Source organism: Acipenser ruthenus, chromosome 44 (genome assembly GCF_902713425.1).
Source record: "Acipenser ruthenus chromosome 44, fAciRut3.2 maternal haplotype, whole genome shotgun sequence".
NCBI classification, from domain to species: domain Eukaryota; kingdom Metazoa; phylum Chordata; class Actinopteri; order Acipenseriformes; family Acipenseridae; genus Acipenser; species Acipenser ruthenus.
This window is the reverse complement of record NC_081232.1, coordinates 1,624,033-1,647,613: the sequence shown is the minus strand read 5'-3', so window position 1 is coordinate 1,647,613 and position 23,581 is coordinate 1,624,033. Positions and strand designations below refer to the sequence as shown.

Here is a 23,581-nt window from a genome sequence, read left to right as displayed (position 1 = left end):
TGACCGGAGAGTCGTGGGTTCAATCCCAGGTGGGGGACACTGCTGTTGTACCCTTGAGCAAGGTACTTTACCTAGATTGCTCCAGTAAAAAACCCAACTGTATAAATGGGGAATTGTGTGTAAAAAAAATAATGTAATTGTTTGTAAAAAGAATGTAATATCTTGTAACAATTTTAAGTCGCCCTGGATAAGGGCATCTGCTAATAAATAAATAATAATTTTGGAAACTCTTTTGCACCAATGGAGGGGACAGTGTTAGCCACCTCAATTGTAGAATGACCCCTTTATATATATATATATATAGTGTTGTTGTTCCATGTGCAAACGCTCTGCACTGGCACGGACTGGCTATACATTTTAAGGTTAAACCACTTTGGTAATTTGATGCATTTTGCTCTGGTTACACATAGTTTTGGTTATTCGTTCATTTTTAAAACCCCCTATAGAATGGAATTGAAGGTCAGGTTGCTTCTTGCTAGTACAGGCGTTTCAGAAACTTCCTGTTTCACATGAACTGACTTCCTCAGTCATCCGCAGAGTTTGTGGTGCACCAAGTGTTTCACGTAAGTAAAACCTATTTCTTTTTCTGCTCTTTTTAAAATACCAAGGCTTTGAAAAAGGGTTAACTCCAAATGACCAGTTTCTCTCAATACCACCACCATTGAAATATGCTGGGACCAAACCTGTCATTCAATGCAAATGATTGAATCTATATTTGTTGAAAGGATCCTCCCTTAGTTTACCCCTGCTTTTCTCCTGGTTATACTATGTGTTTTTAAATATGCTTTACCATACCTGCTTTATTAAATATTATTCAACCTTCATAGACAATTTACTGGGAGACGCCTACAAACTAAATTATTATTATTATTATTATTATTATTATTATTATTTATTTCTTAGCAGAGGCCCTTATCCAGGGCGACTTACAGTCGTAAACAAAAATAAATGCAGTTACCATTTACTCATGCAGTGTTTCCTGCATATACTTGGCATTCAAGTTATTTAAGAACATAACATAAGAAAGTTTACAAACGAGAGAGGCTATTTAGCCCATCTTGCTTGTTTGGTTGTTAGTAGCTTATTGATCCCAGAATCTCATCAAGCAGCTTCTTGAAGGATCCCAGGGTGTCAGCTTCAACAACATTACTGGGGAGTTCAACATTTCTGGTCATATCACTTTTTTTGTACACTGTCACAAAGACGGCCGGAGTGGGTGGTGTCAGACCAGAGCCAGGAAATAAATAAACTGGTTTGGTATAAGCTGGGTGCGTGATTGCGCTCAGCATTTAATAAACAGAACAGAAAATAAAAGGTTTGAAACACAAAAACACGGGACTACAAGCCAAAATAAAAATAAAAACAAAACGGACTACACAGACAAAACACGGTGAGCAGATTTACCTATTATTATTATTATTATTATTATTATTATTATTATTATTATTATTATTATTATTATTATTATTATCTTTACCTCCGTCTCCAATCCCGTTCTCCACTCACCGAACATCTAACCCCGAGTGACAGAAATGTGCATCTATATATACTGTTGTGCTGGGATTCAATTACTAATTAATTATTCACTTGAATCCCAGCACGTGAATTAATTCTGTGCAACCCCGTGCTCACATATTACAATTAACCAGCACGTGAAGTGCTGGTTAACCTAGCGCTTGTAAGCATAGTGTATGTAGAGTGTGACAGACAGATGGACGCACTCAGTTTTGAAGACAAAATGTATTCGAAAAGTTATTCAATGTTTTGAGATTATTATTATTATTATTATTATTATTATTATTATTATTATTATTATTATTATTTATTTCTTAGCAGACGCCCTTATCCAGGGCGACTTACAATTGTTACAAGATATCACATTATTCCACATTATACAGATATCACATTAACAAGGAATACGTTTGCTTTACTGGCATTACTTCTGTAAAGCTTCATGTCATGTTGTGAAGTCGTATGAATCAATTCGTTAAACGCAACCCTGTATTACTTTTATTATTATGTGGAGTAGCGGTCAGGGCTCTGGACTCTGGACCGGAGGGTCGTGGGTTCAATCCCAGGTGGGGACACTGCTGCTGTACCCTTGAGCAAGGTACTTTACTGAGATTGCTCCAGTAAAAACCCCACTGTATAAATGGGTAATTGTATGTAAAAATAATGTGATATCTTGTAACAATTTTAAGTCGCCCTGGATAAGGGCGTCTGCTAAAAAATAAATAATAATAATATAATTTACAAATGAAAATTCAGTGAATAATGGTGAAGGATTTGTTAAAATTCCAGTCTTTTATCCTGTGTACAGATGTCATCCCGTGCACAGAACATGCAACTTTCTTATTTTTAATAATAGTTCAGAAATACAATCATTTTGGTGATTTTATAATTTTTTTTTTAACGTTTTATTTATCACAAGAAAAAGGTATACAAATATACATAACATTCTATAAGATGTCTACACATACAGTGCCTTGCGAAAGTATTCGGCCCCCTTAAAAAAAATGGTAAACATTTCCATTTCTATAAGGGATACTTCTAAAACTAAATGATTCTGAAAAAACTGTTACTGTAAGTTGCGCAGAGTGTCTAAAACATATTAGAAATAATCTTTTCTCTCTCAGTTTTGATTACACTGTAAATAGTTATATTGTGTTGCAATTAAATAAAGGAAGAGGTTTATGTACAGTGCCTTGCGAAAGTATTCGGCCCCCTTGAACTTTGCGACCTTTTGCCACATTTCAGGCTTCAAACATAAAGATATAAAACTGTAATTTTTTGTGAAGAATCAACAACAAGTGGGACACAATCATGAAGTGGAACGAAATTTATTGGATATTTCAAACTTTTTCAACAAATAAAAAACTGAAAAATTGGGCGTGCAAAATTATTCAGCCCCTTTACTTTCAGTGCAGCAAACTCTCTCCAGAAGTTCAGTGAGGATCTCTGAATGATCCAATGTTGACCTAAATGACTAATGATGATAAATAGAATCCACCTGTGTGTAATCAAGTCTCCGTATAAATGCACCTGCACTGTGATAGTCTCAGAGGTCCGTTTAAAGCGCAGAGAGCATCATGAAGAACAAGGAACACACCAGGCAGGTCCGAGATACTGTTGTGGAGAAGTTTAAAGCCGGATTTGGATACAAAAAGATTTCCCAAGCTTTAAACATCCCAAGGAGCACTGTGCAAGCGATAATATTGAAATGGAAGGAGTATCAGACCACTGCAAATCTACCAAGACCTGGCCGTCCCTCTAAACTTTCAGCTCATACAAGGAGAAGACTGATCAGAGATGCAGCCAAGAGGCCCATGATCACTCTGGATGAACTGCAGAGATCTACAGCTGAGGTGGGAGACTCTGTCCATAGGACAACAATCAGTCGTATACTGCACAAATCTGGCCTTTATGGAAGAGTGGCAAGAAGAAAGCCATTTCTTAAAGATATCCATAAAAAGTGTCATTTACAGTTTGCCACAAGCCACCTGGGAGACACACCAAACATGTGGAAGAAGGTGCTCTGGTCAGATGAAACCAAAATCGAACTTTTTGGCAACAATGCAAAACGTTATGTTTGGCGTAAAAGCAACACAGCTCATCACCCTGAACACACCATCCCCACTGTCAAACATGGTGGTGGTGGCAGCATCATGGTTTGGGCCTGCTTTTCTTCAGCAGGGACAGGGAAGATGGTTAAAATTGATGGGAAGATGGATGGAGCCAAATACAGGACCATTCTGGAAGAAAACCTGATGGAGTCTGCAAAAGACCTGAGACTGGGACGGAGATTTGTCTTCCAACAAGACAATGATCCAAAACATAAAGCAAAATCTACAATGGAATGGTTCACAAATAAACATATCCAGGTGTTAGAATGGCCAAGTCAAAGTCCAGACCTGAATCCAATCGAGAATCTGTGGAAAGAACTGAAAACTGCTGTTCACAAATGCTCTCCATCCAACCTCACTGAGCTCGAGCTGTTTTGCAAGGAGGAATGGGCAAAAATTTCAGTCTCTCGGTGTGCAAAACTGATAGAGACATACCCCAAGCGACTTACAGCTGTAATCGCAGCAAAAGGTGGCGCTACAAAGTATTAACTTAAGGGGGCTGAATAATTTTGCACGCCCAATTTTTCAGTTTTTTATTTGTTAAAAAAGTTTGAAATATCCAATAAATTTCGTTCCACTTCATGATTGTGTCCCACTTGTTGTTGATTCTTCACAAAAAATTACAGTTTCATATCTTTATGTTTGAAGCCTGAAATGTGGCAAAAGGTCGCAAAGTTCAAGGGGGCCGAATACTTTCGCAAGGCACTGTACATAAACCTCTTCCTTTATTTAATTGCAACACAATATAACTATTTACAGTGTAATCAAAACTGAGAGAGAAAATATTATTTATAATATGTTTTAGACACTCTGCGCAACTTACAGTAACAGTTTTTTCAGAATCATTTAGTTTTAGAAGTATCCCTTATAGAAATGGAAATGTTTACCATGCTTTCTCATGTATGCTGTACCGTGGGCATGGGCTTCGCAATGCTTACCTATGCTTTATGATGCTTTCACTGAGCTGTATTACACTTTGCTATTGTTTTTACAAACTAAGGGATGGCAAATAATAGTCTAATCAAAAGCAACAATACTTCATGATAAAGATCACACGATATAGGGTCTTAAACAGATAGGATATTAAAGTGGCGATGATATATGATAAATATTCTGTAGTTTTAACAGCGTTGTGTGGTGAACCAGACGCTACTTTCCATTTCCTTTGTTGCTGCTCATGTACACACAGATGCTGATAAATAAACTATGATGTAATGTGACAGATAAAAACTTTCTTGCTTGCTCCGTGCAATGTTCCCAGATCGAGGTGTTTAAACATATATATTAAAAAAGACTAAGCGCATATTGATTGTAGCTGCACTCCACATGTCAGTCTTGCAATGTTGTTGAAAGGTTGCCCTGGAGAGGTTTGCAATACCATGATTCAGAAATTCCCCCGTTCCAAAAAAAGATGCATCATTCCGGATACTGCGTGAAAAATAAAAAAAAAAAACAGAACTGCTTTGGTCTGTTTCATCATAAAATTACAAAATGACAGTGAACTGCCAGGTTGCGAGACCTCGTTGGATTTGAAGCAATAGCATTAGATCATTATTGTATATATATTAATTGCTCCAGCAGAATGCTTCAGTAACATTAACAGTTGGTCTGCAACGCACGTGAGATGGGTTTTTAAATAATAAAATAAGATGCTAAATATTACTGCACCTTCTACAGAATTCAATTTCAACCGTTGGATACTATAGCTGCTTCTGGAGACAACATACCATTACTGGAGTCAAATATTCAAACCTGGTAGTGTGTGTGTGTGTGTGTGTGTACAGTGTGCGTGCGTGCGTGCATGTGTGTGTCAGTGTGTGTGTGTATGGAGTGTGCGCCCGTGTGTGGGTGTCAGTGTGTGTGTGCATGTGGGTGTGTGCGTGCGTGTGCTTGTGTGTGTGCCCCTGTCTCAACAGGTAAGAGTTGTACTTCAGTCTTGAACAAAGAAGACTACGCGGTGATCTGATTCAAGCATTCAAAATCCTAAAAGGTATAGACAATGTCGACCCAGGGGACTTTTTTGACCTGAAAAAAGAAACAAGGACCAGGGGTCACAAATGGAGATTAGATAAAGGGGTATTCAGAACAGAAAATAGGAGGCACTTTTTTACACAGAGAATTGTGAGGGTCTGGAACCAACTCCCCAGTAATGTTGTTGAAGTTGACACCCTGGGATCCTTCAAGAAGCTGATTGATGAGATTCTGGGATCAATAAGCTACTAACAACCAAACGAGCAAGATGGGCCGAATGGCCTCCTCTCGTTTGTAAACTATCTTATGTTCTTATGTTCTTTTGTTCTTATTTACCATATTTCCCAGAAGCCCTGGCACTTATTAGAGACCGGCAAGTATTGAAGACCGGTGATTATTTGAAGTTTTACGGTAACCTCTGCTAGATTTACAACATTTACAAAGGATGGGTTGGGAAAAACTCAACAACCCACAAAAATGTCAGTTTTCAGAAACTTCCATTGGTTGGTAAAGCACACAGGAGAGGTTACTGGAAGAAAAGGAAGCTGGCAGCCAGCGTGTTTCTGTTTAGGACCCAATGGGTTCTTTTAAACATCAATTTATTATTAACGTTGTATTTTCATCATCAGTGCATACATATTTTGAACAGTTTTGAGGGTTCTCAAATGATCAAGCCTAGGGTATCCAAAGGTTTAGATGAGCTAACTCAAAATACCTAACTCCGTTATCAGTCCCTTAGTTCTGAAATTATGTAGGTGGAAGGAAGTAGCCTACAATAGGCCATCAGTTTAAGAGTACTGGGTGTAAAATATGCAGCCAAATAAAGGTGTTGGCATTAGTATATACATGGTAGTAAGTGTAGGTCAATTTATTTCCTATTTCCCATTTCTTCAGTATTTTCCAAATACAATGAGAAGCTGTGCACATACAATCTTACGCACAAATACAGGTGGCATTCATTATAGAAAAGGAATAGAGGGCTCTAAGGATGACTTTTGTGATTGGTAACAGACATTTTCAACATTAAAGTTACCAACACCCACCCATGCACAACAGTATTATGGGTAATGGCAGCCTTTTTATCAGAATCAGTCATAATGGTAGCAGTTGGCTAATTCAATGTGATGTGGCAAGAAAGGATTTCTCCATCAGCTTTTATTGACTGCAATAGTTTGCCTGAAAAGGAAATTCTGCAAGTGGTAATGAGGACATAAGGTAATTTCTATATGAGATCCTTACCATCTGTTACAAGTTCCTACTTTTCTTGTGCCAAGGTCAGTGTGGAGTAGTGGTTAGGGCACTGGACTCTTGACCAGAGGGTTGTGGGTTGTGGGGGACACTGCTGTTGTACCCTTGAGCAAGGTACTTTACCTAGATTGCTCCAGTAAAAACCCAACTGTATAAATGGGCAATTGTATGTAAAAATAATGTGATAACTGTATAATGTGAAATAATGTATAACGTGATATCTTGTAACAATTGTAAGTCGCCCTGGATAAGGGCGTCTGCTAAGAAATGAATAATAATAATAATAATAATAAGGTCACTGAGAGCTCACTTTGAAGACGTTTGTAAGATTTTGGGGAAATGTAGCTGGTCTGGGTTAGAAAATCCTAGCAGATGCTGGAAATGAGATGCCATGTTTCGTAATTTGTGGTCTGGAAGAGAAGGAAGTAAAATAAACAGCAGTTTAAAGGATAAACCTAGTTGTTTTGCCATCGAAACACCAGGTCCATTTCAAATGGACTTCATACCACATTCAAGGGGGGCGTATGAAATACTAAACTCAAAACTCTCATCCCTAATCACGGTTTGCAGTTAAACATTTTAATGACTATAACTCATTGTGTTTCTTTTTGTGTTTTAGTTGCTGAAGCTTCTTACTGATTTTCAACCTAATCGGTCAATCAGCGAGGCTCAAGAGTCCAGGAAACATCAAAAGAGAGATGATGAACAACAGCAGCTCCGATTCCTGTGACAACATTGACTTCAGCTCTGACCAGACCTTTCTCTCTGTGCTCTACGGCTTAGTCTTCTGCATTGGACTGCCCGCCAACTGCCTGGCCCTCTACAGGCTGTACCACCTTGTCAAGACTGACAACGCCCTTCCTGTCTACGTCATCAACCTGCTCTTATCAGACCTGCTGCAGATCAGCACGTTGCCTCTCTGGATTGACTACTACAGCCACGGGCACATGTGGCGCTTCGGGGGGACCTCTTGCCAGGTGGTCGGCAGCATATTCTACATCAGCTTGTATGTCAGCATCTTCTTCATGTGCTGTATCGCCCTGGAGAGATACCTGGCCATCGTCCATCCGCTGGTCTTCCAAAGCATCCGGGGTTTGCGTTTTGCCTGCTTGCTTTCAGTAGGCTTGTGGGTGCTAGTTACTGTACCACCCTGTGTGGCTTTCGCAGTTCTGTTCAAAAAAGAAAATAGCGGCAACTTCTGCATAGAAAAATACCCCTCCGATCATAATTTTATCACCTACCGGTTGATCACCTTGGTTTTATCCTTTTTCCTGCCGCTCACGTTCCTGGTTTTCATGCACGCCAGGACTCAGAGGACCCTTTCTGACGTTCTTTTGCTGCCAGAGGAAGAGAAGAAACGCATCAAAGGCTTGCTGACGCTGGTCTTGCTCATCTTCATGGTGGTGTTTGGCCCATATCACCTGATAGGCTGCATCAAGTACATCGGGCTGATTGGACACACGAACATGTGCATATTCGAGGCCAAGATTTTTATCTATTACCAGTTGGGAAGGGGTATGCTCAGCCTGAACAGCCTGTTGGATCCCATCATGTATATATTCCTCAGGAAAGACGTCCGGAAGCACATGCTGCACTCTTTTCCTTTTCTTCAGAGGGTGGCTAGATTGATGGACTGTCACACAAGCAGGGCTTCTAGACAGACAGAGTCGAGTGTTGCATCCTACTGTGTGAGTCAGGTTTAGACGTGCTGGCAATGTTGAGACCAGAGTGTTGTGACTGCATTAGTGATGCAGCAGAATTGGAGACATGCAGGAAACACCATGAATGGTGAGGGCATACTGCAGTTAATCTATGAATGAGTGGGCCGTTTATGGCTAGGCTCATGAGAGAAATACCCACAGCACTCCCTCACTGTGTATTCACTGTGTATTCTGCATGTTTAAAACTTTATTTAACAGCTGCATTCGGAGAATTAATTAACTCAATGTTTGCACCTGCTTAACAACGCAGCATAATTTGGAACAGCATCATTGGATTTGAATGAATACTGAAACGCGAATTCAATGACAAAAAATTTCGACTAGAAATCTTTTTCAAGATAAGAAAACATTGAAGACATTGAGACGCCTGTTGTATATATGTGTGCTGTCAGTCTCTATTTCTCTGCCATTTGACAATTTGAAATCTATATGTTATATTTCATTGTTATTTTTTGGAATAAGTAGTTATGTGTCTGGAGAGAAATATTACAATGCTATCAAAATAACTTCCAGGAACTCTGCTTTATGTCATTAAAAGCTTTTTCAAATTAATTTAGTAATCTGCTAATCAAACATGTTTTTAATAATAAATAACAACAATTAAACACCAATGTATGTGTCTCTGTATCAGCATTATGAACTGTATTGTAATTTATGAGAAACCTCATAGTTTTATTCCACCAATCAGAAAGTTAAATTGCAGTCCCTATCTTTAAAAAAATAATAAAAGGAAGGAAAGCCAAAACACTGAAGTGGAGAATAGATCTGTTAATTAACTATTTATGATGTTTAGAATAACATTAAAGGCCCATTCTGAATCGCACTAAACCCTGATCATCAGGCATTACCTTTAGTCTTACCTTCCTGATGTAGTAAATAACAAAATATATAAAAAAGGTATTTCTGGGAAGAAATGGCTATACTGGAGTCAGAGTTAATGACTTTAATAGTAATTTGAAATAAAGGCGCTTGCAAACTCGAAAAACAACAGATTACCCAAAAACTACAAATTAAGATAGGGCTTCACATACCATGATTAGCACCAACCTAATGTTGTCTTAGGGAAGGTAGTCCAAGACTAATGCTAATCAGGGTTTGTGAAACCATTCATACAGCTGCCAGAGAGCCTTTACTGTCCTTATATGTGGTAATTCAGCAATGTTCCTCTGCCTTTTCTCATGGTTATATTTTGATGGTTTGACATAACAACTTTACCATGCTTTCACAATACTTTATTACACTTTGCTCTGCTTTTAGTTTGTTTAAACGTTTATAAGGATCCAAAGTGGCATCATTTTCCCTGACAGAAATGCCTATTGAAGTTCAAAACCAGGTATAGTTTTCTAAAACGAAAATACATGTTTGCTATTGCATGTTTGCAAATCTACATAGAGAGCTATTTAACAACAGATACGATTTCACAATTTAGAACCCTTTAGGGCCTGTGGTGGGGTGCCCCTCTCCTGTGCGTATTTTTGTGTTTTATGTTGTATGTGGCGTGTTAATGTTGGTGTATGTATTAGTGCACAGGTGATGTTAAATGTAGATTTTTTATTTAGGCACGGATTGCACAGTCACTTCACTTGCAGATTAAAGTGTGTATTTGTATGGGAGCACGGGGATTGCACACATTAGTTTACGTGATGGGATTCAAGTGAATGATTAATTAGTAATTGAATCCCAGCACAGCTGCATATATAGATGCACGAGTCACTCACTTGGGGTTGGGTGTTTGTGAGTGGAGAACGGGGGAGCGAGAGAGGAGAAATAATTACAAAAAAACCAACTAGTTTAAACTAGCACGATACTTGTTTGTAGTGCGATGTGTAGGAACAGAAACAGGAACAGAAACCAAAGCAATGAATGGCGGGTGAAACTGCAGCGCTACGGCGCTCAGCGTTTTATTAAATAATAAACAAACCAAAGATTTAAAACAAAAACAACACACTACAAACAAAATGTCACGTTGGCCAAACAAATATAAATAAAGAAATGAGTATCTTGCTGGGGTAAAACCAGCCTGCTTAGCAGTTTACGTTTTTCAATCACTCTCCCATCTATATCTGCACGACAGAAGAAAATCTCTCGCCGCGGGATTTTCAATTTTCATTATTCTTGATGTTATCCCAAAGGTGCTTGGCTACTCTTGTAATGACTTCGTATTTATAGCGTAATTACAAGTGACTACGTCAGCATGACTGTACAATGACCAGGCCCTACGTAAGTACTGCTGTAAAATGACCAGCCCTACGTAGAAAATACGTAGTTAATTTGCATTTATTTAGAACACGAATTATTTTATGTATTCTGATTGGTCCAAATCACTACGTGTGCGTTTTTGACCCGGATGGCACTGCATAATCTAGCCCCTCTTTCCGTGAGAGGAGGTGGCTCATCGTGTTACGTAGGGGACAGCATGGAGTTGGAGTTTGACGTGCTCACACGTTACTAGCGTTGATTATGATCATTGATATTTACTTTACCGAGGAATAAGATATGAAGTATTGTGTGTTGATTCTGTCGTGTCATTGTATTACACAGGGAGACTATAACCAGCGGCTATAGTTATATGTAATGTAACTCGAAAAATACAAGTTAGGCCTCTTTAATGTACACAGTCCTATTACACACTTTCTTTCACACCGGAGGCACGAGCATCACAGTTCTGTTGGTATTTTTTAGCTTTACTTTAGCCTGTGAGATATTGTTGTTGTGTTGGTATTCCTAACTAAAATATTCGTTCGTTTTTCAAAAAGTAATACAATCCATTATATTGCTCTGGATGCAGGCAGAGACAGCGTAGCAGCAGGGGTAGGGGGCGTGGCCTGTGTGTGTGCCTTTATTTTACAGCAACACCTTACAATATGCAACACGTTCAAATAGAAAATATCCCAGGAGTAAAGAATACGTTGTGTAGGACTTGCTTTACCCCAGTGAATTAACTACAAAACAAAGGATCCCAAACAGCAGCTCAAGTGAAACGTTGTTTTGTTAAATCTCACATATCACACGGAACTCTTTTCCATTTGCCATTTGTCGCGCAAATTCTGGTGAGACGGTAAATAAATGCAAGGTAATTTTGTCATTTGTAGCGAATACAAACATCTGATTTTTGTATCCGAATACATGTCAAAAATATTTGTTCGAATACTCTGATATTTGTCCCAGCACTAATTAAAATGTAGATTTTTCTAAAACAAATACGAATTCACGTTCTATTTGCACATTGAACTTGAGGTAACAATAGGGAGGCTACTGCCCCTTGATCAGTGCTGCCAGATTGGCGATTATCCAACCAAATGTGGCTTTTTGAAAGTGTTGAAAGCATCTAGTCTAGTGGGTAAATTTTGTCTTTCGTGGTTTGGCTATTTTTATCATGCCTGCTTTTTTTCTATTCCTCTCGATTATGAGCTCATCACCAGCGCAGAACTTCAATCACCACGATGCCCTGTAGAGTATATCACACCCTCCTCAGTAATGGAGGACCTTATTGTGGGCCCTAGCTAGAGTTGACACTAATTCCAGAGAGTCAGTGTAAATTAGGGCTATAGATTACTAATTAACAAGATATAAATAGCAACTTTTAAATATTGAGAACTGAAATACTAATAAAATAAAAATGATCTTGAATAAACCTACACACATGTATATTCAAGATGCTTTTTTTATTTTTTAAGATTTGTATTATCACAATGATTCGGATAATTAAGAAGCAGTATACATTAAGCAAGTGTTTAGCACTCAGTTTAAGTGTTTATTTCTTTCAGTTTAAGGGGAATTTAAAAATCCTGTCCCGTCCCAGTGTGTTCTGGAGTTATGGGGCCAGGTGGCAACCTAACAGCTGTTTATAAACGTAAAACAACATGCCAAGTCAAGTGTCCAGTATTTAAGAAGATTGAATTCTCAACATGTTAGCATGCATGACTCAGTCATGTACTAAGAAAAGTTTCATCACCTACTTGCATTGCAGTCTGTGTGCATCTTCACACCCAACACTATCACCTGGGGCTGGTTTTTCAAAACTTTGTTAAATCAATTTCCAGGTTTGATCTGGATTATATTGTGCAGTTGGGTTTTTCAAAACACCGAAATGCGATCAGGGTTACTGTGATCCGGATTTCGTTTTAGTAATCCGATCGCATTTTTAATCACAATTAAATGATGCAATTGGGTTCTTCAGAATTTAAAAAGGAGATCAGGATAACTTTGACCCACAATACCAGGATTATTGTGATCCTACTGCGGAGGTGCATTTAGCTTTTGAATGATCATAGAACATCGACATTTTGTTTGAATTGTCATAGCAAGCACATGCTATATAAGAACATAAGAAAGTTTACAAACGAGAGGAGGCCATTTGGCCCGTCTTGCTCGTTTGGTTGTTAGTAGCTTATTGATCCCAGAATCTCATCAAGCAGCTTCTTGAAGGATCCCAGGGTGTCAGCTTCAACAACATTACTGGGGAGTTGGTTCCAGACTCTCACAATTCTCTGTGTAAAAAAGTGCCTCCTATTTTCTGTTCTGAATGCCCCTTTATCTAATCTCCATTTGTGACCCCTGGTCCTTGTTTCTTTTTTATGTCCAAATAGAGTGTTAGAATATAATATTTACATATTTATTTAAGTTTTGTATCCATGCAAGCAAAAAGGAAAACACATTTAATGTTATAGCTTTAATTAAAAAAAAAGCATACGCAGGCATACGCCTTCACATGCGCCTTCACATACGCCTCCTCAAAGCTCGTCTGAGAGATGCTGGTCTCCCTCTCGACGAGTAAAAGACGATGAAGATGTCTAAAAAAACATATCCTTTTTTTTCCAAAGTTTTATCTTTATTCAATTTAGATTTAGTTATTTAATGTCTGCTAAGTAGGCATAAATAAAATACTCATTATTTGTGTGCACTAACATTAAAAGTGATTTCGATTTAGATTATAAAACAAAATAAACAAACTTGTGCATTAATCATTATTACCATGATCTTATGTCTTTTGTTAAATTAGGTTACGTTATAAATAAGGCCTCTAAATAAATAAATAAATAAATAAATAAGAACTAGCCTACAAAAAACTGGATTTTGTAATCGGGATTATTTGTTATCTGAATGTAATCCAGCAGTGACATTTTCTGAAAAACCGGATCAAAATGATCCAGAGAAAAGTAATCTTGATAAAAAAATATAGGATTACAAAATCCGGATCACTGTGATCCAGATGAAAAGTTTTGAAAAACCGACCCCCGGGGTCAATTGCAGCAAACTGAAAGGAGCATAGCCTACTAACTGGGTATGATCTCGTTATGTTATAGATTTACCTGTGAGCTAATAAATCTACACATTTACCAGTTAATCTATAGATTTACCAGTTAATCTACACATTTACTAGTTAATCTATAGATTTACCAATTTAACACATGAACCGTAATAGAAATACGACCCATCAGGTTAGGTTTTTAAAAAAAGGAATTATTTACCCAATGGAAAAAAGAAAATTTCTCACAGTAAAACTGAAAAATCAGTTCTCCAAACACAGTATTTAATAGCCCCGAGTGAGGACCACTGCACAGTACACAGGACAGAGAACTGCTGGAGTGGTCCCGAGCCCATTAATATCAGACATAAACACTAGAATTTATTATATCATTGTAAAGTGGTCCCGACCACTTTGATGGAGTGGTCCCAGTGGTCCGGAATACTGTGACGTCACGGCGCCGAGTGGTCTGGACCTCCGGCCACAGAATGCTAAAAGCCCTACTGGAGAGATAGGACAGCAAAGAAGCAGAATAGTCTACATTGACAGACAACATTCAGAGGGAGTGTACAAGAATGCAGAAAAAAATACATGAATACTGTGTTTACGTATTCTTGGGCAGATTGATTTGGAACAGTGATAAGAAGGTTTACAAACGAGAGGAGGCCATTCGGCCCATCTTGCTCGTTTGCTTGTTAGTAGCATCAAGCAGCTTCTTGAAGGATCCCAGGGTGTCGGCTTCAACAACATTACTTGGGAGTTGGTTCCAGACTCTCACAATTCTCTGTGTAAAAAAAGTGCCTCCTGTTTTCTGTTCTGAATGCCCCTTTATCTAATCTCCATTTGTGACCCCTGGTCCTTGTTTTCAGGTTGAAAAAGTCCCCTGGGTTGACACTGTCTATACCTTTTATTATTATTATTATTATTATTATTATTATTATTTATTTCTTATCAGACGCCCTTATCCAGGGCGACTTACAATTGTTACAAGATATCACATTTTTTTTTACATACAATTACCCATTTATACAGTTGGGTTTTTAGTGGAGAAATCTAGGTAAAGTACTTTGCTCAAGGGTACAGCAGCAGTGTCCTCTACCAGGGATTGAACCCACAACCAGCAGGTCAAGAGTCCAGAGCCCTAACCACTACTCCACACAGCTTTTAGGATTTTGAATGTTTGAATCAGATCGTCGTGTAGTCTTCTTTGTTAAAGAATGAATAGATTCAATTCTTTTAGCCTGTCTGCATACGACATGCCTTTTAAACCCGGGATAATTCTGGTTGCTCTTCTTTGCACTCTTTCTAGAGCAGCAAGATCCTTTTTGTAACAAGGTGACCAGAACTGAACACAATATTCTAGGTGAGGTCTTACTAATGCATTGTAAAGTTTTAACATTACTTCCCTTGATTTAAATTCAACACTTCTCAATACATCCGAGCATCTTGTTGGCCTTTTTTATAGCTTCCCCACATTGTCTAGATGAAGACATTTCTGAGTCAACATAAACTCCTAGGTCTTTTTCATAGATCCCTGCTTCAATTTCAGTATCTCCCATATGATATTTATAATGCACATTTGTATTGCCTGCGTGCAGTACTTCACACTTTTCTCTATTAAATGTCATTTGCCATGTGTCTGCCCAGTTCTGAATGCTGTCTAGATCATTTTGAATGACCTTTGCTGCTGCAACAGTGTTTGCCACTCCTCCTATTTTTGTGTCGTCTGCAAATTTAACAAGTTTGCTAACTATACCAGAATCTAAATAATTAATGTAGATTAGGAATAGCAGAGGACCGAATACTGATCCCTGTGGTACACCACTGGTTACCTCGCTCCATTTTGAGGTTTCTCCTCTAATCAGTACTTTCTGTTTTCTACATGTTAACCACTCCCTAATCCATGTGCATGCATTTCCTTGAATCCCTACTGCGTTCAGTTTGAGAATTAATCTTTTATGCGGGACTTTGTCAAAAGCTTTCTGGAAATCTAAATAGACCATGTCGTATGCTTTGCAGTTATACATTGTCGATGTTGCATCCTCAAACTGACGAACCGACTGATGCCCAAGATCAGTTTGTAAACTTTCTTATGTTCTTATATTCACGAATGATGCTGGGTTTGTGTGTATATATTCAGGAATGATGCTAGGGGGGTGTATTCAGGAATGATGCTAGGGGGTGTATATATTCAGGAATGATGCTAGGGGGTGTATATACTCAGGAATGATGCTAGAGGGTGTATATATTCAGGAATGATGCTAGAGGGTGTATATATTCAGGAATGATGCTAGGGGGTGTATATATTCAGGAATGATGCTAGGGGGTGTATATATTCAGGAATGATGCTAGGGGGTGTATATATTCAGGAATGATGCTAGAGGGTGTATATATTCAGGAATGATGCTAGGGGGTGTATATATTCAGGAATGATGCTAGGGGGTGTATATATTCAGGAATGATGCTAGAGGGTGTATATATTCAGGAATGATGCTAGAGGTGTATATATTCAGGAATGATGCTAGAGGGTGTATATATTCAGGAATGATGCTAGAGGGTGTATATATTCAGGAATGATGCTAGGGGGTGTATATATTCAGGAATGATGCTAGAGGGTGTATATATTCAGGAATGATGCTAGGGGGTGTATATATTCAGGAATGATGCTAGAGGGTGTATATATTCAGGAATGATGCTAGAGGGTGTATATATTCAGGAATGATGCTAGGGGGTGTATATATTCAGGAATGATGCTAGGGGGTGTATATATTCAGGAATGATGCTAGGGGGTGTATATATTCAGGAATGATGCTAGGGGGTGTATATATTCAGGAATGATGCTAGAGGGTGTATATATTCAGGAATGATGCTAGAGGGTGTATATATTCAGGAATGATGCTGGGTGTGTGTGTATATATTCAGGAATGATGCTAGGGGGTGTATATATTCAGGAATGATGCTAGGGGGTGTATATATTCAGGAATGATGCTAGGGGGTGTATTCAGGAATGATGCTAGGGGGTGTATATATTCAGGAATGATGCTAGAGGGTGTATATATTCAGGAATGATGCTAGGGGGTGTATATATTCAGGAATGATGCTAGGGGGTGTATTCAGGAATGATGCTAGGGGGTGTATATATTCAGGAATGATGCTAGAGGGTGTATATATTCAGGAATGATGCTAGAGGGTGTATATATTCAGGAATGATGCTAGGGGGTGTATATATTCAGGAATGATGCTAGGGGGTGTATTCAGGAATGATGCTAGGGGGTGTATATATTCAGGAATGATGCTAGAGGGTGTATATATTCAGGAATGATGCTAGAGGGTATATATATTCAGGAATGATGCTAGAGGGTGTATATATTCAGGAATGATGCTAGGGGGTGTATATATTCAGGAATGATGCTAGAGGGTGTATATATTCAGGAATGATGCTAGGGGGTGTATATATTCAGGAATGATGCTAGGGGGTGTATATATTCAGGAATGATGCTAGAGGGTGTATATATTCAGGAATGATGCTAGGGGGTGTATATATTCAGGAATGATGCTAGGGGGTGTATATATTCAGGAATGATGCTAGAGGGTGTATATATTCAGGAATGATGCTAGGGGGTGTATATATTCAGGAATGATGCTAGGGGGTGTATATATTCAGGAATGATGCTAGGGGCTGTATTCAGGAATGATGCTAGGGGGTGTATATATTCAGGAATGATGCTAGAGGGTGTATATATTCAGGAATGATGCTAGAGGGTGTATATATTCAGGAATGATGCTAGAGGGTGTATATATTCAGGAATGATGCTAGGGGGTGTATATATTCAGGAATGATGCTAGAGGGTGTATATATTCAGGAATGATGCTAGAGGGTGTATATATTCAGGAATGATGCTGGAGGGTGTATATATTCAGGAATGATGCTAGAGGGTGTATATATTCAGGAATGATGCTAGAGGGTGTATATATTCAGGAATGATGCTAGAGGGTGTATAGATTCAGGAATGATGCTAGGGGGTGTATATATTCAGGAATGATGCTAGAGGGTGTATATATTCAGGAATGATGCTAGGGGGTGTATATATTCAGGAATGATGCTAGGGGGTGTATATATTCAGGAATGATGCTAGAGGGTGTATATATTCAGGAATGATGCTAGAGGGTGTATATATTCAGGAATGATGCTAGAGGGTGTATATATTCAGGAATGATGCTAGAGGGTGTATATATTCAGGAATGATGCTAGAGGGTGTATATATTCAGGAATGATGCTAGGGGGTGTATATATTCAGGAATGATGCTAGGGGGTGTATATATTCAGGAATGATGCTAGGGGGTGTATATATTCAGGAATGATGCTAGAGGGTGTATATATTCAGGAATGATGCTAGGGGGTGTATATATTCAGGAATGATGCTAGGGGGTGTATATATTCAGGAATGATGCTAGGGGGTGTATATATTCAGGAATGATGCTAGAGGGTGTATATATTCAGGAATGATGCTAGAGGGTGTATATATTCAGGAATGATGCTAGGGGGTGTATATATTCAGGAATGGTGCTAGGGGCTGTATTCGGGAATGATGCTAGGGGGTGTATATATTCAGGAATGATGCTAGAGGGTGTATATATTCAGGAATGATGCTAGGGGGTGTATATATTCAGGAATGATGCTAGGGGGTGTATATATTCAGGAATGATGCTAGAGGGTGTATATATTCAGGAATGATGCTAGAGGGTGTATATATTCAGGAATGATGCTAGAGGGTGTATATATTCAGGAATGATGCTAGAGGGTATATATATTCAGGAATGATGCTAGAGGGTGTATATATTCAGGAATGATGCTAGAGGGTGTATATATTCAGGAATGATGCTAGAGGGTGTATATATTCAGGAATGATGCTAGGGGGTGTATATATTCAGGAATGATGCTAGGGGGTGTTGGACTCTTTCCCAGAGCTGACCAGGTAGAAAGCACACCAGTGCAGATAGTGTCCTGTTCTGTGTCCAGACTCTGAAAGGTAGTTTGTACACATGGACCCCAGATAACAGCACAATCACCACCACAGCCCGCTTAATCAAACTTTCTTCATTCCTCATTTTATGCATGCGTTTTGAAAAATAATTCAAATAAAAATGAAAACTGAACTCTTCCTAGAAAACATCCGTTGGCTTACCAAAAAAAAAAAAAATAAATAAATAAAAAAAAATAATAATAATAATAATAATAATAATACAAGGAGGTACTTTGTGGTGCTATCAAACTATTTTCATTTTATTTAAATGTACTGTTTTAAAAAAAGAAACATTTGGCCCCTTTGTAGAGTACAGGAGAAATATCAAGCTGCTTCCTTATGAACTGATTTATGAATTGTGCCTCATTGCAAGATCCAGTCTACTTATACCCTGCAAAAAGAGACTATGCAATGTTCCAGTTATTTCTCAAGATTTTCACCTTTCCTTTGCCGTTGTTCCTGCTAGTTTTTGTTCACAGAAGGACCCGGATGAGCCTTGCCGATTCCCTTTCAGTGAGTGCTGAAGAGAAGGAAAGGATCAGCCGCTTGCTAGCCCTAGTGGTGATCATATTTATCCTGGTCTTTGGTCCTCACCACCTCATTGTGTTTGTGAAATGCATTGGGCTAATTGTTCTTGTTGAGAACTGTGGATTTGAGGTGAGGATTTTTCTCTGTTACCAGATTTCATCAGGATTACTGAGCCTGAACAGCCTCCTGGATATATTCGTTTGTAGAGATGTCAGGAAGGAGATGTTGGAGTCTTCTCCTTGCTTTTGGAGGCTGGTCAGTTTAATGGAGCACTGGAGAGCACTCAGACAGTGTCCAGTTCTCTGTCCAGCATGACAGAATGCTAGAGGTATGTTTCAGAACAGATTCATACACTGTAAAGTTGTAATGAGTTGCAGGTACTGACTTTCCTTCAAGCTTTTTTTGGCAATAATAAAAATTGTACATATATCAAGTTAATTTATTTTGTGTTTTGCTACATGACTTATTTAATGTGTATGCACAACCATTGGTTAAACGAGAAATATATTATTATTATTATTATTATTTATTTCTTAGCAGACGCCCTTATCCAGGGCGACTTACAATCGCAAGCAAATACAAATACATTCAAGTGTTACAATATAAGTCATAGGATCTGGCTTAATGTGCATAATGTAAATGACCAGTAAGTTAATGGTTTTCCTAAGAAATGCACATTGTATACCAGTAGATCAATGTGTGACATCCCCAGTGAGCTAAACTTTTTTTGGGAGAAAGCACTAACTCTGACCACTAGATGGTAGCGTGGGCCAGAATTGCACATGAAACAACATTACCTTAAACTCCACTTACTTTAATTCCAAAATAATATGACTACAAATGTGTAAACAGTTAACAAATAAAAACAATTCAAGGCTGGGAAGCAGCCTTTACTTCCCCCAAAGGGAAATGAAGAGAAGGATCACAGATAGATCAAAATATAGAATAATATAGAAAAGTGTAAGATACTGCACACAGGCAATAAAAATGTGCATTACAAATACCATATGGGAGATACTGAAATTGAAGAAGGAATCTATGAAAAAGACCTGTTGGCTCAGAAATGTCTTGATCTAGACAATGTGGGGAAGCTATAAAGAAGGCCAACAAAATGCTTGGATATATTGGGAGAAGTGTTGAATTTAAACCAAGGGAAGTAATGTTAAAACTTTACAATGCATTAGTAAGACCTTGTCTAGAATATTGTGTTCAGTTCTGGTCACCTCGTTACAAAAAGGATATTGCTGCTCTAGAAAGAGTGCGAAGAAGAGCGACTAGAATGGCATGTCGTATGCAGACAGGCTAAAATAATTGTATCTATTCAGTCTTGAACAAAGAAGACTATGCGGTGGTCTGATTCAAGCATTCAAAATCCTAAAAGGTATAGACAATGTCGAACCAGGGGACTTTTTCGACCTGAAAAAAGAAACAAGGACCAGGGGTCACAAATGGAGATTAAATAAAGGGGCATTCAGAACAGAAAATAGGAGGCACTTTTTTACACAGAGAACTGTGGGAGTCTGGAACCAACTCCCCAATAATGTTGTTGAAGCTGACACCCTGGGATCCTTCAAGAAGTTGCTTGATGAGATACTGGGATCAATAAACTACTAACAAGCAAACGAGCAAGATGGGCCGAATGGCCTCCTCTCGTTTGTAACCTTTCTTATGTTCTTAAGACTAGAAGTCTCCCTAGCTTACAAGGATCGCCTACTCCTAGGGAGGTCAGCATGGGGAGACAGGAACGCTGATAGAAAGAAACAAATAAACATGCAAAGAAAGAAGGGGTCTCCAGAGAGGGAGACGGGCACAGAAGGAAGCAGATCGTCAGTAAAGAGTGCAGGGTTTCCCCTTGGCTCGTGGACAGCCGTCCTCATTGTGGTGAGACCAAACCAATCAGCCTCCAAGGCTGGGAAGCAACCATTACTACCCCCAAGGGGAACCTGTGTGGTCCAGTGGCTGTGTGGTCCAGTGGTTAAAGAAAAGGGCTTGTAACCAGGAGGTCCCCGGTTCAAATCCCACCTCAGCCACTGACTCATGGTGTGACCCTGAGGAAGTCACTTAACCTCCTTGTGCTCCGTCTTTCGGGTGAGACGTAGTTGTAAGTGACTCTGCAGCTGATGCATAGTTCACACACCCGAGTCTCTGTAAGTCGCCTTGGATAAAGGCGTCTGTCTGTTAAATAAAAATAAAATAAACCTGGAGCGATAGAGAAGGAGAAAACGAGAGAGTGTTTGGATAGATTTGGCCAGGGGTCCCCCCCACTTGGGAAACTTCCTCTCAGATGATGGCTGGGCCTCTAAGGTTGGAAAGTGAGCTTCTCTTACCCCCAGAAGGAGACTGTTACAGAGGTGGAGCAGTGTAGTGGAGGAGGAGATGATGGGGGGACACCGAAAAAGCGAGAGAGAGAATAGGGTGCATTCCTGGGTTTGAGTAGAGCGATTCATTTATCATTTTGCAGGTGAGGAGCCCTAGCTCCTGCCCCCAGAAGCATAACAGAAATAAATTGCCAATAAAAACCCAAGTAGTGTTGATTCTTTGTTTGTATTTTGTATTTTGTGGTTGCGAATTCACCCTTTTGAATTTGTTCTTTCACATTTTAGTTGCACGTATTATGAACAGAGTTGTGTGAGCAGAACAGAAACATGTACTCACAAGGGATGAATTGTGAAGGCCTGATACAGGCAAAGACCAGCCTCCCTCCAGCCTCTGAGTGCCGCATGTTCATTGATAGACGAATCACAATGAAAACCTTGTGATTCGACAATAGAACATATTGTTGAGAACAAAAATAAACCCAGCACCACGATTGTTAGATTGGGTAATATTTTAAACCATGAGCATAGAGGGATTTCAGCTTTGACATACAGTATTTAGCATTTTTAACCCTTTCAGCAGTAAGGGGTAGATTTGACCAGGATAAGCTCTCCACGCACAGCGATGGAGGTAAGCTCTTCTGTACGCCCTGCAACATTACTGTAGATCAGTACCGATCGGCTATTGACATGTATCTCCATGTACCGAAAGTCCACTGAAAGCCGTGAAGCACAAGACACCTTACATTTTGACCTGACAGAGGCGTTTGTTTGCAAATATCCCTCTTGAAAAATTGGACATCATAAATTCTTCATTGAGTGTAGCAAATGGTGAAGCGATTCCTTCATCAGCCCAGCTGAGACGTGAATACTTACCTAAAGTTGCAGAGTATCACAAGCAGGAGATTATGGAATTGATATAACAGTCTGGCCGCTTGTCAGTGATCACTGACGAACCGACTGATGCCCAAGATCAGTATGCCTGGAGGTATGACACAGGCCCGTTTTTTGGGATGGAACCGCATAACAGTGTCACGTTTTGATTGTTTTTTTTTTTATTATTATTATTATTATTATTATTATTATTATTATTATTATTATTTATTTCTTAGCAGACGCCCTTATCCAGGGCGACTTACAATTGTTACAAGATATCACATTATTTTTACACACAATTACATTATTTTTACATACAATTACATTATTTTTTACACATTATTTTTACATACAATTACCCATTTATACAGTTGGGTTTTTACTGGAGCAATCTTGAATTTTAACAAATCCTTCACCATTAATCGCTGAATTTTCATTTGTAAATTATATTATTATTATTATTTATTTCTTAGCAGACACCCTTATCCAGGGCGACTTAAAATTGTTACAAGCTATCACATTATTTTTACATACAATTCCCCATTTATACAGTTGGGTTTTTACTGGAGCAATCTAGGTAAAGTACCTTGCTCAAGAGTACAGCAGCAGTGTCCTCCTCCTGGGATTGAACCCACGACCCTCCGGTCAAGAGTCCAGATTCCTAACCACTACTCCACACTGCTGCCCGCCACATTGTGATCAGAGAGAGGGAGGTAGACATGCTTTCCAGAACCTTTCAATTAAAATATAATATGGTGTTTTGCTGTACTAATATAACAAACTATGGGTGACTATTACTTGATCACAGTTTTACCAATAGACTTGCCCTGTTCTCTGGCATTCAGCCCAGTTTTTGGGATGTTCCCAGTTTTTGGGATGTTCTGCTATTACAGATGACAGTCTAGAGTTTCTAGATCATGCTCAGTTTACCATAAAAATGTACAACAGAACTGGACCGTGAATTCATTTAAGAGTAATCCTTAGTACATGAATCAAAGTTAATGTATGTTTTTACTCTCTCCAGAAA

At 38.9% G+C, this 23,581-nt stretch overlaps 1 protein-coding gene across 3 annotated transcripts; it reads left to right on the top strand.

Annotated features, from left to right (window-relative positions):
- The first annotated feature begins 526 nt into the window (after positions 1–526).
- Positions 527–9,163, top strand: zgc:171579 (uncharacterized protein LOC557116 homolog). 3 transcript variants are annotated; one of them, XM_033997994.3, is made up of 2 exons: positions 527–563; positions 7,462–9,163. In XM_033997994.3, exon 2 carries the CDS (start codon positions 7,541–7,543, stop codon positions 8,543–8,545), a length of 1,005 nt encoding a protein of 334 aa, XP_033853885.1. In that variant the 5' UTR covers positions 527–563; positions 7,462–7,540; the 3' UTR covers positions 8,546–9,163. The 3 variants fall into 3 exon arrangements, with proteins under 3 accessions (XP_033853885.1, XP_033853884.1, XP_058868522.1); XM_033997993.3 differs by lacking the exon at positions 527–563 and adding an exon at positions 1,256–1,390; XM_059012539.1 differs by lacking the exon at positions 527–563 and adding an exon at positions 5,254–5,613.
- The last annotated feature ends 14,418 nt before the right edge of the window (positions 9,164–23,581 follow it).

Bases quoted from the DNA above. Each gene is read 5' to 3' on its own strand.
- zgc:171579 (XM_033997994.3), top strand. From the start codon at position 7,541: ATGATGAACAACAGCAGCTCCGATTCCTGTGACAACATTGACTTCAGC.